Source organism: Diplotaxodon limnothrissa, linkage group LG23 (assembly GCF_057381915.1).
Source record: "Diplotaxodon limnothrissa isolate DT_005_m linkage group LG23, D_limnothrissa_male_GT1.1, whole genome shotgun sequence".
Taxonomy (NCBI): Eukaryota; Metazoa; Chordata; class Actinopteri; order Cichliformes; family Cichlidae; genus Diplotaxodon; species Diplotaxodon limnothrissa.
The window spans coordinates 26951987-26965251 of NC_140617.1; the positions used below are offsets into that span (position 1 = coordinate 26951987).

At 38.0% G+C, this 13265-nt stretch overlaps 2 protein-coding genes across 4 annotated transcripts; one reads left to right on the top strand and one right to left on the bottom strand.

Annotated features, from left to right (window-relative positions):
• Window positions 1-557: 557 nt before the first annotated feature.
• On the top strand, window positions 558-7559 carry LOC146608228 (uncharacterized). 3 transcript variants are annotated; one of them, XM_085348250.1, is made up of 6 exons: window positions 558-635; window positions 2700-2869; window positions 4015-4579; window positions 4955-5347; window positions 5857-5973; window positions 6483-7559. In XM_085348250.1, the coding sequence occupies exons 1-6, from the start codon at window positions 558-560 to the stop codon at window positions 7557-7559; spliced, it is 2400 nt and encodes a 799-aa protein (XP_085204376.1). The 3 variants fall into 3 exon arrangements, with proteins under 3 accessions (XP_085204376.1, XP_085204377.1, XP_085204378.1); XM_085348251.1 differs by lacking the exon at window positions 5857-5973; XM_085348252.1 differs by lacking the exons at window positions 2700-2869; window positions 4015-4579.
• Window positions 7560-9823: 2264 nt separating this feature from the next.
• On the bottom strand, window positions 9824-12721 carry LOC146608229 (uncharacterized). The gene is made up of 2 exons (XM_085348049.1): window positions 12284-12721; window positions 9824-10150 (listed from the first exon to the last, which is right to left on the bottom strand). Exons 1-2 carry the CDS (start codon window positions 12719-12721, stop codon window positions 9824-9826), a joined length of 765 nt encoding a protein of 254 aa, XP_085204175.1.
• Window positions 12722-13265: the final 544 nt, after the last annotated feature.

The window sequence follows — 13265 nt, forward strand, 5'->3', positions numbered from 1 at the left end:
TAGGATTGAACCTTGAGGAACACCTGTGGGTACGCACTTAAATATGGTTGAAGTTATTTTTTGAGCTCCTGAACCATATACAGTTTGCTGAAATACACAGAGGAAAAATTACCATTATCTGTTTTGGAGAACAATATACAGTGTCATAACAGTTTCAAATGCTTTTACCTTTTCTGTAAAAATGATCAAAGAATGGAATGATTGGCTTGAAGACTAAACTCCATTTTTGGTGTTAAAAAGTACAATCGCTGTTTAAATAAGTGAAACTGATCAGCTATCAGTTTTTCAGCTACTTAGATAATTAGCAGAATCCTACGGAGCCCCCCAGGGGACATGGGAGAAAAAAAAATTAGGGAGGGAAAAAAAAAAATTAGGGAGAAAAAAAAAATTAAGACGGACTTTTGCGAGATCTCGCAAAAGTATTGCGAGCGCTCGCAAAAGTATTGCGAGCGCTCGCAATAAGTATTGCGAGATCTCGCAAAAGATCCCGCTCCTTTTTGATAGCGTTTCAGTTGAAGGGTGCGGTGCTACGGTACGGGGCTCCATACGGTGCGGACATGGAGGAGGATTTAGAACATTTCTTGCGGTCAAGAGAGGTCCCACACGACGACATCATGCACATGCAACAAGACAAAGTACGTATAAACAACAAAGCATTAAACACCGCGGTTCAAAAGGCGAGTAACTTGTTGAAAAACCGAGGTCGTATATGCAGGCCTTTAATGTTAATTCTTGTAAATATGTTCAGGTTCATTAAACATAACTCGTTAAGTGCACATATGTTTTGAAATTTCAAATCGTGTCCAAATTCATGGGCTGCATCCTCCCGAGGACTCGGGCTTCGTGGTCTACGTGGGCCGGGTTCTCAGAACGGCTGGGGAAATTGGACGGTCTAGCCTTCTGATTAGCGTCACCGCTGTCTCGGTGGAGTGTAATAAGCTCGTCCGTCTGCTCCTTTCTATCTAAAATATAAGACGACACTGGAGTAAATTCTCGACCATCTCGCACTTCTGTTTAATCAGTTTTCTGTGTGACGTTGATTAAGCGCTGTAAAACCAATGTGGAACCCACCCGGGGGATTAATAAAGTTTTATTTTATCGAATTTAATCTAATAACTTTAATCTCAGCCAAACCGTTTTACTCACGAACAAATGAAACACTGAAAAAAGCCAAACATTAACATTTTTAGGTTGTCTAAGTGTTTTATATATTAAGTTTAGCCTGAGTAGCTAAAGTCCGCGGTGATCTGAAAATAATATGCCGCGAGTTGTGCCGTTCTTGGCGGCTTTAGTGACCCTTGAGCTCTCGGCTACCTATCGAGCTGGTGGGTAACAGACATCAAGGAAAACGTCGAAGCACTTTTGCAAATATGCGATATCTTGATAAACCGAGAAGATATTTCAAGTTTATACACCCACGTTCTCCCCTGAAATGTGTTTAAAAAAAATTTGTGACCCAGAAAGATTAATAACGGTCATTTTAAAACTTATTAACGGCCGCCATTACCGGAAACTGGAGTTTGGCTGGGCCGCACTTTGAATTCTGGGATATGGGCCACGAAGCACACACCGGACCCATCCTTCAAATTCGGTGAAAAGTGAATGTAATTCTTTGTATTACACCCCCTGGCATATGTTAATTTTGTTCTGGTTGTATACATGTTCTGTATACTGTTTCTTAATAAAGTTCAATAATTTAAAAAAAATAGGTGAAAAGGAGGACGCATTTGTCTGCTGCATTCGGAGGAGTTTACGAATTTAAAATAGAATCTTTGTAGAGATTGCCAGAATTGTTGTACATTTCTGTGCAAATAAAAAAAAAAGGAGTCTACGAAATTGGATAGCCTTCGGTGCATCGCTGTGACATAATCGGTCTACAAAAGCGTCCTCAGGAGGATGCAGCCCATGAATTTGGACAATGTGATAAATACAGTTTAAAAAAAAAAAAGAGGTTGCAGCCCATGAATTTGGATGTTGTTATCTGGCTGTGCCATTACCATGGTAACATGGACAGCATGGCACAAAATACTTGGTGGAACTTACCTTACTTATACCTTACTAGCAAAATATTTTTTAGTAACGTAGTATATTGCTACAGGAAAAATGATTCTATGTTTCTTTACCTTCTTTTAAATGTACAAAGATGCCCTTTGTCTGTGGTTAGATTAGTTTAGAAGTGTCTTTTTAGACTTTCCCAGCAAAGACATATTGTTTCGGGGACATATTGTTTCAGATTGTTTTATCTCTCCCAGCTCTCTGCTGACGAGACTAGCACCATATATGGAGTTGTTTATTTTATCTGTTTATTATTTTCTTATCCTGTTCTCACTGTCTCTGTGATTTGTGCCTATAAAAATGCCAAGCCACTGTCCATGGTTGTGGGTTGTTTCCAGCAGCTCACCCGTGTACACGTTAAGCATAAAAAAGTAACTTTGTCTCATTGTGTCTCTATTCCTCCTGGGTTTATTTTTGCAGGGTTTTCTCCCAACATATATAAATATCTACTACTATTACTATACTAATACTAACACAGCAACAGTAAAGTAATAAGACAGAAGTTGACAGAGTAACTTTTGATAATGATCATGAACAGTGATTAAGAACTCTATTCTAATACAGTTAGTATTCCATGTGTGCTAGTGTGGCTTCCTAGAGTAAAAGTATATTAATACCATTTCTCTAATGTTTTATGTCTGCAGGTGGATAAGGCAGTGCTGTCCGTCATGACTGATGGACAAATGGCAAAATACATAAGGACATATGGTGACAGACTAGCTGTCCAGTTCTTCTGTCAACAAACTAAGTACAGCACAGATAAAGAGACTGTTCTGCAGAACCTAAGAGATAAAATTGCGGCACGGAAAGTAGGGCTGCTCGATTATGGCAAAAATGATAATCACGATTATTTTCACTGAAATTGAGATCACGATTATTTGACGATATTTATTTAACCCTTTAAGACCTACTATAGAACCAAGTCCACCAGAGCTTATATTATTTTTTTTTACATGCTGTAGTGCCATTTGTGGGAGCATTTCAAGTTGCTATACATCAATACAACTGTTATAGCCCATATTTTAATAATATGTATGCATTAAGTGCATAGTAATTACATAAATTGCAAAAAAGTGCAATAAACTACAAAAAAAATTGAAAATCGCTTTTGTTTTCTTTACATATATTTCTACTTGGAGAAGTTTAAGAGGTTTATCCCTCAAAACTTTAAATACAATAAAGTTGCAAAAAATAGTTTCCCACCACAGGAAATTTATTTTGAGTGTCTTCATAGTTTTATTTTGGAGATACAGCAATTTTTATATACTGCAGGAAAAACAAAAAACAATCCTATGATGCAAATTTGCAAAGAAAACAGCATGTGCATCATTTCACTGTGGGAAGTGTTACGAACAGCTGATAGGAACGGCAAAGCGTGTTTCTGGAATATTATGTTTTTGTTCCTGCAAGCGCTTTTTATGCAGTTTTTGCAAAGCTATATGTGGAACGAAACCGTGACCGAGGACAAGCTGATGGCATAAGATGTAAGTACAACTCCTCCGGTTTCATATGCAAAACAAATTATTGCGCTAGCTTACACGGTTCAGGTTCTACAGGGATTTAAAAATAGTTACACAAAACGGAGCGTGCTGCTCTGACCGGCTTTAAAGGGTTAACAATGACTTTAAAAAAATAATATAAAATAGTGTGCAACACCACTGAAGTTTTTTTTTTTTTTTTTAACTCTTTTCAACCAACAGCAGTCACTCTCCTCTCCAAATAACTTCTGCTTAGCTTTCCGAGCTTCCCTCGGGTCCTCTTAATCAGCGGTCTCCAACCTTTTTTGCGCCACGGACCGGTTTATGCCCGACAATATTTTCACGGACCGGCCTTTAAGGTGTCGCGGATAAATGAGGGAGGGGCTAATAATCGGCTCAGTCATTTTTAATGATCGTTGAAAGCCCAGATCGTAATCGTGATTAAAATTCGATTAATTGAGCAGCCCTAACGGAAAGTAAGATCAAAAACCAAAGGAGTGCTGTGTGGTTCATCAGGTGTGTTCCAAAAGCAAAGTGAAGGGATGGCAAGACAGAGAAATACTGCAGCAGAGAAGACCTGCAGAAAAATAGAAATCGGATGGCTTCATTTAAGCAGTAATGAATACCGTCAAGTGAGAACCAGAAATGGTGGAGGAACAAGACATGCAACTGTGGAAAAAACTACAACTGTAGCTAAGATTTTGGAAATGGGAAAGGACCTGTTTTTTCCAGATGGGTACTCGCCAAAAGGGAGAGTTGAAGACTTTGTCATTGATATCTGTGATTTTAAAAAAAATCCGATTGCTTTAGATGACACTGTTGGCAAACTTTATGAACAAACCAAATTGAAGCTCCTGAGATTTTACATTTGCACGAAAGATGAAACACTGTTAACAGTTCAGTCCTCATCTGAAGAGGATTTTTCTGTCAGCATAACTGAAGAAGATTCACCGGTGACATTACTTGGATTTGACAGTGAGACAGATGATTTTGTCCCAGATCTACTTGAACATGGGGATTCATCTGACAGTGACACTGGCAAACAGGTTTGTTAAAATAAGAAAGTTATTATTAAAAATAATGATCACTTTAAAGTTACTGTATTTTGTTGTGTTTAGTAGTGCTCGGTGGTAACATGCGACATTTTCTAATTTTGTTGTACTATTGTACTAGGTTTGACTGTGCAACTGCAATAAAGAGTTGTCTTATTCAAGTGCTTTATGTACATCTACGAATATTTGCACTTCTGAAGGATGAAATTATTCCAGGAATTTGTTGTTGACTTGTGTGGTAAGGTACATTTAATACATCTGTGAAAGACTTACAGCTTTGTATTCATTAACATGTACAAAATGACTGGCTGCTGAAAAAATAATTGAATTATTTTCGTTTGTGTCTTGTGTTTGTTTTCTGGTTCACAGATTCACAATTTCCAGATGGAACCCAATCCAAAAAAACTGAAATCACTCTGTGAGGCAGTGACAACACAAAGTCCAGGAAAATCCCATCATATGCATTCAACCCCAACAGACATTAAAAACACTGTCGTGGGACAGCGGCAGCAGACTGACTCAAGTGATCATGATTTCCCTGACCACTGCTCTGAAATTATTGATCTGACCAGTATAGTTCCTAACAAATCCTTCAAACTAGAGTCCTGGGCCAAACTTCCAGAAGATTTGGAATGTCGTTTTCCACACATAGACGAAGCGGATACGGTTGTATGGAATCCTGAAGAGGATCTTGTCAGAGCAGATGGTGATGACACAGTCGTGATAACCCTGAATTATGTCAACAGTGAGGATCTCAGACAGGTAAGACCATGGACAGTTGTGGTTGATATGGTTCAAGTGTGACAAAATATGGAAATTTATTAATAATCAAATTCAGTAACTTGCATAGTTCTGATTTTAAAAAAGCTGATCATGCATTCCTGCTTGGACAAAATTTAAGCATGTGTGTTATTTTCTGTAATATTCTTTTGGATCTTAAAAGAAATAACTTACAGTACTGTGGAAGAATTGCTCGATTTCTATTAATCAGAATTCATCTCTTGTTTGTTTAAAACTTGATTTTTTTGCAGCAGTAATACAACATTTTAAGTAGCAATAAGTACATCAAGATCTGATAAAAACCTGTGGGATTCCACTGTAATATGTCTTTTTACTCTTGTAAGTGAGACATGTAGGCTGAAAATAAAGTGGTGTATTTTTGTTCTATTTCTTAATACCTATTGACATATTTTGCAGACTTTTTAAGAACATTCATGACTTAGAATAGGCCAAGGTGTCTGTTGTCAATTAATGCAATACTTCCTTCTCAGAATGCCGACACAAATGGATTACCTATGGATGGTTTCCTGCTACCATTGTCTTCAGCTAATGGCTTGACCACACCCCATATGCAGTCAATACAAGAGGAAGCACCCCAGATTGCACAGGTAAGATGGATCAATTCAGGCAACCATAAACACCTACCTTTACATACTGTAGAGATGCCAAAAATGTCATGCTATTTTCTGAGGATATGGCAGTTTGTGGGTCTATTTGAATTAAAAGGATATTGTCAGTTGAGAGACAATTCCAGTGTTTTACATTAACATAAGATTAAACAGGAAATTTAGTCTTGAAATCAAATTATTTACATAACACAGCAGTGAGACATTGTTTTGGTGTCACTATTGTGTTCTCTACCTATTTTGCACAGAAGTGAGTCTTCTCATACATGTAAAGAACACTTGTATAATTTTCTGTGAGGCATACAAGGACATCCATCAGGCCACAATGTTAATGTTATATATAAATTGTCAGTGCAACCATGGTTTGGGAATGTACAGCCCACTAAAATTAGACAAATAAATTTCAAACTTTTTCAGAACATTGATATTGTGTAATCTGTACAATTCATTTGCATTTCTTATGGAATGTGCATGTTTTGTCTTTTACTCAGGACCATGGACTGAATTTCATCGCACAAGGTTTGCGTTTAGATTCAAGCAACCAACTTTCCCCATCAAATTCAGGAGACCCACAGAGCCCCCTACATGTATCAATTCGCAGGATAAAAGTTGTTGATGATCTTTTGGCTGTATTTATGGACAGTCGCATTCTGAATGTGACTTTAAAGATGAACTTTGTAAATGAAAATGCTGTTGATGATGCTGGGGTGTCAAGGGAGGTTTACACTGCATTTTGGGAGCAATTTTTGGAACAGTGTGAAGGTGAAAATGAACGAGTTCCAAGGCTGAGGCCAGACTTTAGTGAGGCTGAATGGCAAGCAGTTGGGCAGATATGGGTGAAAGGCTTACTAGACCATGGTGTCTTTCCAGTGAGGCTGTCAAGGGCTTTCATTTTAGCCTGCATCCACGGAATGGACTCAGTTGATGTAGACATTCTGATTGCATCGTTTCTCAGCTATCTGCCTCCTGTTGAGAGATCAGCTGTTGAGAAGGCTCTCCAAGGCACAATGGATGAAAATGATGAAGAGGACCTGCTTGACCTTTTTACAAGGATGGGTTCCCACTTCCTACCACCTAAGAACAACATGCAGCCTGCCATTGAAACAATGGCTCATAAGGCCATTCTCCAAGAGCCAAAGTATATAATGGATTGCTTCTCCACACCCATGGCACATCTGCAGCTGAAACTGGCAGACAAGGAAAGTGTGTTATCTCTGTATGAGACAAAGAAGGCCACAGGCAAAAGACTAGTGCAGCTATTTGAAGCAACAAAAATCATGCTGTCTCACGGAGAACAAACAACGTTTAACCATCTTCAGCGTTATGTTAAAAACGCTGATGAAACCAAAGCTGAAAAAATCCTGCGCTTCTGCACAGGATCTTCTGTGATATGTGTTGACAAAATTTTGGTGTGTTTTAATGCTGAAACTGGGCTCAACAGAAGGCCTGTTGCTCACACCTGTGGAGCTACCCTTGAAGTGCCATGCACTTACAGTTCTTATCCTGAATTTCGCACAGAGTTCGACAATGTCCTTTCCAGCAATTACTTTGAAATGGACATCATTTGAACTTGATGAGTGTACTAATGGTTAGAGCTGTAATTTTTATTTGTATGATTATCCTTGAGTTCATAAATTCTGTCTTGTTTCATTTTGTCATTGAAGCATTTGATATATTCAGCCGTATAACAAGCAGTCACAAATTTAATTTTCTGATGGTTTAGTTGTATGTTAGGTCAGATTTCACAAGGACTCTTTATTGTTTAAAATTCTTTGAAAATGACCACATCTTTAACTTCTGTTGAAAACAAGGTTTGTGTTTAGCGTTAGAGGGACAGATCACATCAAAATTTGCTGTACACATTGTCATTATTTTCTTTTACTCCAGCCATCAGCCAGAATAAAGGCTCGCTTTTGTTTTAAGTTGATTGTCCTCTCTCTCTCCTTGTCTGCTTTTGGGTACGTTCTCTCAACACACCTGCATACCCCGCAGTGACACACATTGGCTTGCTGTTTATCCATCTAGAATGTTTTGTCGTGAGTTGCCTAGTTTTGGGAGATATTAGCTGTAGAGATCTCTTCCTTGTTGAAAAACAACATGAAGCTACATAAGGTCTACATAAGGACTTTGCTACTAAGCATTAAGTACCATGTGAAACGAGAGGGGTAGGCTTGTACAGTCAATATCTCTAAAATTGGGCAACTCACACTAAAACAATGTGGATTAAGGAATACTACAGCTAGCGAACAGAAAAATTTGTAAATTTGATTTTAGGGTGAAAAGTCCATTAATATTAGTAAAGAATGTCACTATGGTTGCGAAAGAAGTTATTGAAAGTTAATGATAAGACCCTGTTTACAAATTCTTAAAGCTGATGTGACCTATAAACATCATCTTGTAACAATAAGTCCTATTTTCCCTTGATTAGCTTCCAAAATGTTTACTAGTTGTTTTGTTAAAAATCATATTGCCATCACAAGTTTTTTTTTTTTGAAAGGACTTTGCCATAATGTGACATACAGATGATTCACAATTCTTTATACTGTCTTATATAATTACAAATTAACAAGCAATGATAATCAGATTTAACAGTTTCTAGGATAAACAAGATTGTAGGCCAGGATTTCTAATTAGATTAAATAGTATATATGGTTAATTATAAAGTATTGCTACATTTTTGACAGATTATGCACTTCTGTCTACCTTTCTCTGAAATTAAAGTGCCTGGGAACACAGGCAGTCAATACACAGATGTTGTCGATATGCTTTTGTCATTTGCAATTTTTTAGTTGTCTGTACTACATAGTCCAAAAATAATTAGAAATTGATTAGATTTCAGTTTATTTGTCCGGTAGTTCAACAACACATCATCCTTTCAGAAGTGGTGAGTTTTGCAAAAATAGCATTCGAATGAAATTGCTGTTCATCAACAGAACAGGTGGGTGCAAAGAATTTGTTATTCAGCTGATAAAATAAGCTTCAGATAAATTCAGTGACAAAAAAAGAATGTTTATATCTATTAGAAATTCTAAGAGTTCAAAAGGTCTCTATTTAGTTCTTTATTTTTTTAGTTTTGTTTAACCAACATTAAAAAACTAAAGCTCTTCTGGAATCAGAATAAATAGTTTAAAAAAAAAGAAGCAAAAATGACATGAAATAACTATATTTTTAGCCAGAGAAACTGGAGTTCAGAAAAATGCCAAGGTGCCCCCTCTCAGATCATGATGCCCCTTAGTACCATTTCATGTAGCCTGCCAATGTGACAGTTGGCGTTATAATATATATAAAGCAGCAAGGCATAATATCATATCTCTTCGATTTTAAACAGTATTCTAGCCAATATCAACAACTAAACATTCCCATCATTAACAAATACAGATGGTGTAAATAAAAACCAACTCACCATTTAAAAATTATTACAAAATACTCAACATAAACCACCATTATCTGATTAAACACTGTACATTAAAACTCCTAACACATTAAATTAAGATGTCTTATGTTTTGATCCATGTATCAAGCCAAATACACAGTTAAAGTAATTCGAAGTAATACACATAGACATGGAACTTGATAACATTTGACAGAACATTACAGTGTTTTTGTGCTAAAGAACACTCAGAATATCATTAACAGGCAGAGACTCCCCTTTATACTTTAGTTCACTGACCCTCCTGGAACACAACAATAAATATTTCTATATAAGATATTCTCATAAATGACTGTGTACTAGAAAGCTTACAGTTTACAGTCTGTTTAACATCCAGAAGTTAGCTTTCGCACATATCACAGGTCAATTTTGAGTAATGTTCTCTGCTGCAGTGTATGCAATTTACACTAATGCCATGATGTTCTCTCTTAAATGCATGTACAAGTTCACAGCCTGATATGAGTCTGTTGGTGGAGTCAGATGGGACTCAGTCATGATGATATTGCACAGTTCATATACATCGGGGTCACATGGTTTGGTCAGTCGAAAAACACACTCAGTTTTACACATTTCAACATGTTCTTCTTCAGTGGGGCAAAGGAAGTCTCTTGTCCCGTAGAGCTCAGGTAATGTATACATTACATTAGGTCGACCACTGGGGATATTGATGTTTGCTGATGGCCTGATGGAGTGTGTATTCCAAACCTGTGCAGTGTCATCCAGCTCATCCTGTTAAAAAGAATACAGAAATTTAAGAAATGCGATCGCATGTACGTATATACATATACGCAAATCACGATGAGACAACTCACTCACTGAGAGGAAGGTTTATTAGATTTATGCAATTTATTATTTTTAAACAATCATGTGCATTTTTGTAATCATGTACTTTACCTAATGTCATCTGTACAAGTGTTTCACACACTAACTACGGTTACTGTTATGCTGTGATATCTTACATTAGTACTATTAGTCTTATTACTACCTGCTTGGCTCATCTACTCACCTCATAATAATCAATTTGTTTTATGTCACTGATCATTGTATTTTGTATTTGTAAGTTATTTTGATATCCCAATCGAAATAATTCCAAATTGTAAATAGTTAATATTATAGATAAGAAAATTTCATATGCCATGTCAACATAAACAACATAGATGTTACTGTAGTCTTGGTTGTTGAGCTCTTCCTTAAGGCGGCCGATTGCTTAAACCTAAATTATAGTATTTACACAATTTTTGATTTCATTTACTCCCTGCTCCTCTCACCCGCTTCTCCCTGTCTTGTCTCTTTCTTCCTGCAAGTCTCTCCATTCCCTAAACCTGGTACAGGGCCCTATTTCAGGAAGTGAAAAACGATACTCAGGGTTGAGTAACCCCGAACTGTCCAACTCGGAATATTCGGTTTCAGAAAGGCTGATAACAATTAGTTCAATCAACGCGGAGTTGCTTTAACCCCAAGTTAAGCACGCGCACGAGGATACATAAAGCCCTTATTAGTGGAGCACAGATTAAGCGAGTCACCATGGAGACGGAGGGAAAGAAGGCGCGGTCAATGTATTTTACAGCGCTTGAGGCCGAAATTCTGATGGCAGCATATGCCGATAACATGCAAATTTTGCAGAAAAAAAGTAACACAGCCTCAGCTGCAAAAGAAAGGGAGCATGCATGGCAAAAAATAGCCGACAGAGTCAATGCGTGAGTGTTAATTTAAACATTGATCTAGGGATTTCCACCCATTTAACACGTTATTTATTATATTTTATTTTTTATTTTATACATTTTATTTTGTGACGTGATGTGAGCGCAGGTGCAACCCAACAGGTCCCAAACGTGCCTGGCAGCAAGTAAAAATGAAATATAAAAATATAGTCCAAACAGGTAAGGTGTAATTGTATTATGAGCCATAGTGCTTGGTCTGTTTGTCCTATGTAAATCAATTGCAGTTAGAGGCTACATTAATTGTCTTTCTGTAAACACTTATTAAAATTATCTGAGCACATTACAAGTACATATTTGCTTACTCTGTATGCTCAAATGTGACCCGTTATAGCCACTAGAAAAAAAACGGAGGCCTGAAAAACAGGTGGGGGTCCTCCACCACCACCACCACACAGAGGCTGAGCAGTTGGCTTCCACATTTGTGATAATGGGAACACCACAAACGAGTACAGGAGACGTTTCACTTCCTCAGTTTCCTTTATCTCTCACTCACACACGCATGCATCCAGGCACGCAACAAAACATATTTTCATCAAGGACTCCAGTCACCCCAGCCATAAACTGTTCAGACTGCTTCCATCAGGAAGGAGGTTCTGCAGCATCCGGTCCCGTACCAGCAGACTGAGAGACAGCTTCTTCCATCAGGCCATCAGACTGCTGAACACGTCATAGACACCTCAGCTTCACTACTGGAACTTCAACGTTATGCACTCCACACTGTATATAAATGCCACTTGTTTTGCACATATTCAACTCTGTATATTTTATATATTTTATTATTATTATTATTATTATTATTATTATTATTATTTATTTATTTTTTTTACTATTTAATTTGTAAAAATGTGTATACACACACACACACACACACACACACACACACACACACACACACACACGTAGGAAAATATTTAGTATACACATCCAGAAATGCATACACTATTATATATTGTACATATATTTATTAGTTTCAGGTTGGCCATTCTTGTATTTTGCTCGTTTGTGTTGTTGTGTTTGCACATCTCTGTTGCTTGTGGGGCTCGCACACAAGAATTTCACTCGCATGTGCTGTGCCAGTGTGCCTGCACATGTGATGTGACAATAAAAAGTGATTTGATTTGATTTGATTTTATTAACTCACCTGGATGAGTCCCATGCAACAAAACTGAAGGAGGTTTTTGTCCAGAAACCCACCATCAAAGTACCCGTTGTCTCTGATGTCTGCAAATAAGGATAACCAGAACTCCAGACACTGGCTGCGAAGAAAACGCCACCAGTATTCAATCCTTTGATTGGCGGTACTTGCTCCCTCCAAGTAACTCTCAGGGGTGTCGTTAGGAGCCACGGGCACAAGGAAACGCTGAAAGCCTCTAACATGGCCATTTTCAGTTCCAAGATCGCCCCTCACAACTCTAGGGCAGCCCTTTAAACGCTGCACCGCTTCTATGTAATACCCCCCGATCACTTTCGGATTACTATTTGTTGTGTATGCATTAAGCCAGATTATTTTTCTCGAGAAACCGTCAATACTACCATTGATACAGATGCCATATGGCTTCAGTTTGTCGTAGGAGTCCATGTGCCAGATGAAATTCGGCCCTTTTGAAAAATAGTTCCTCCGCCTGAAACGTCTTGCTTGCCTCAGTGCGACGCCTCGGGGATCCAGCTCCTTCAAAACCAAGCGCACATCCTCTTTCCTCACGCGTAGTCCATGTTCCCTGCATTTAGCGTACATCCATCGGTATCCGTGAAGCTGCCCAGAGTACTGCAATTGGTTGTCTATAAATTCAACCAAGACGGCCAGGTCAGAGTACGCTTTGTGGCGAGTGTGTCCCCTTGCGCTAAGAACTCTCTTCAGATGTCTTTCGCTTATATGAAAACTGTGTCTAATGCAAAGCACAGTTTTAATGTCTTTATAGTTTAGTCCAAGCTCAAAGTAAAAATCTATGAATCGCTCAAATGGGTGTGTGTCCTCCATCGCTGTGGTTGTTTCTAAGGTTTCAGTGCTGATTTGGAGGTCTATGGTACAGACTTTTGCGAGATCTCGCAATACTTATTGCGAGCGCTCGCAATACTTTTGCGAGCGCTCGCAATACTTTTGCGAGATCTCGCAATACTTTTGC

What these genes read in the sequence shown, in the direction of transcription:
- LOC146608228 (XM_085348250.1), top strand. Translation starts at nt 558, where the DNA reads ATGGAGGAGGATTTAGAACATTTCTTGCGGTCAAGAGAGGTCCCACAC. An exon ending in ATTGCGGCACGGAAAGTAGG is followed by an intron (nt 2,870 to 4,014) that starts GCTGCTCGATTA and finishes ACGGAAAGTAAG; the next exon opens with ATCAAAAACCAAAGGAGTGC. An exon ending in AAGCACCCCAGATTGCACAG is followed by an intron (nt 5,974 to 6,482) that starts GTAAGATGGATC and finishes TCTTTTACTCAG; the next exon opens with GACCATGGACTGAATTTCAT.
- LOC146608229 (XM_085348049.1), bottom strand. Translation starts at nt 12,721, where the DNA reads ATGGACTCCTACGACAAACTGAAGCCATATGGCATCTGTATCAATGGT. An exon ending in GTTGCATGGGACTCATCCAG is followed by an intron (nt 10,151 to 12,283) that starts GTGAGTTAATAA and finishes TCTTTTTAACAG; the next exon opens with GATGAGCTGGATGACACTGC.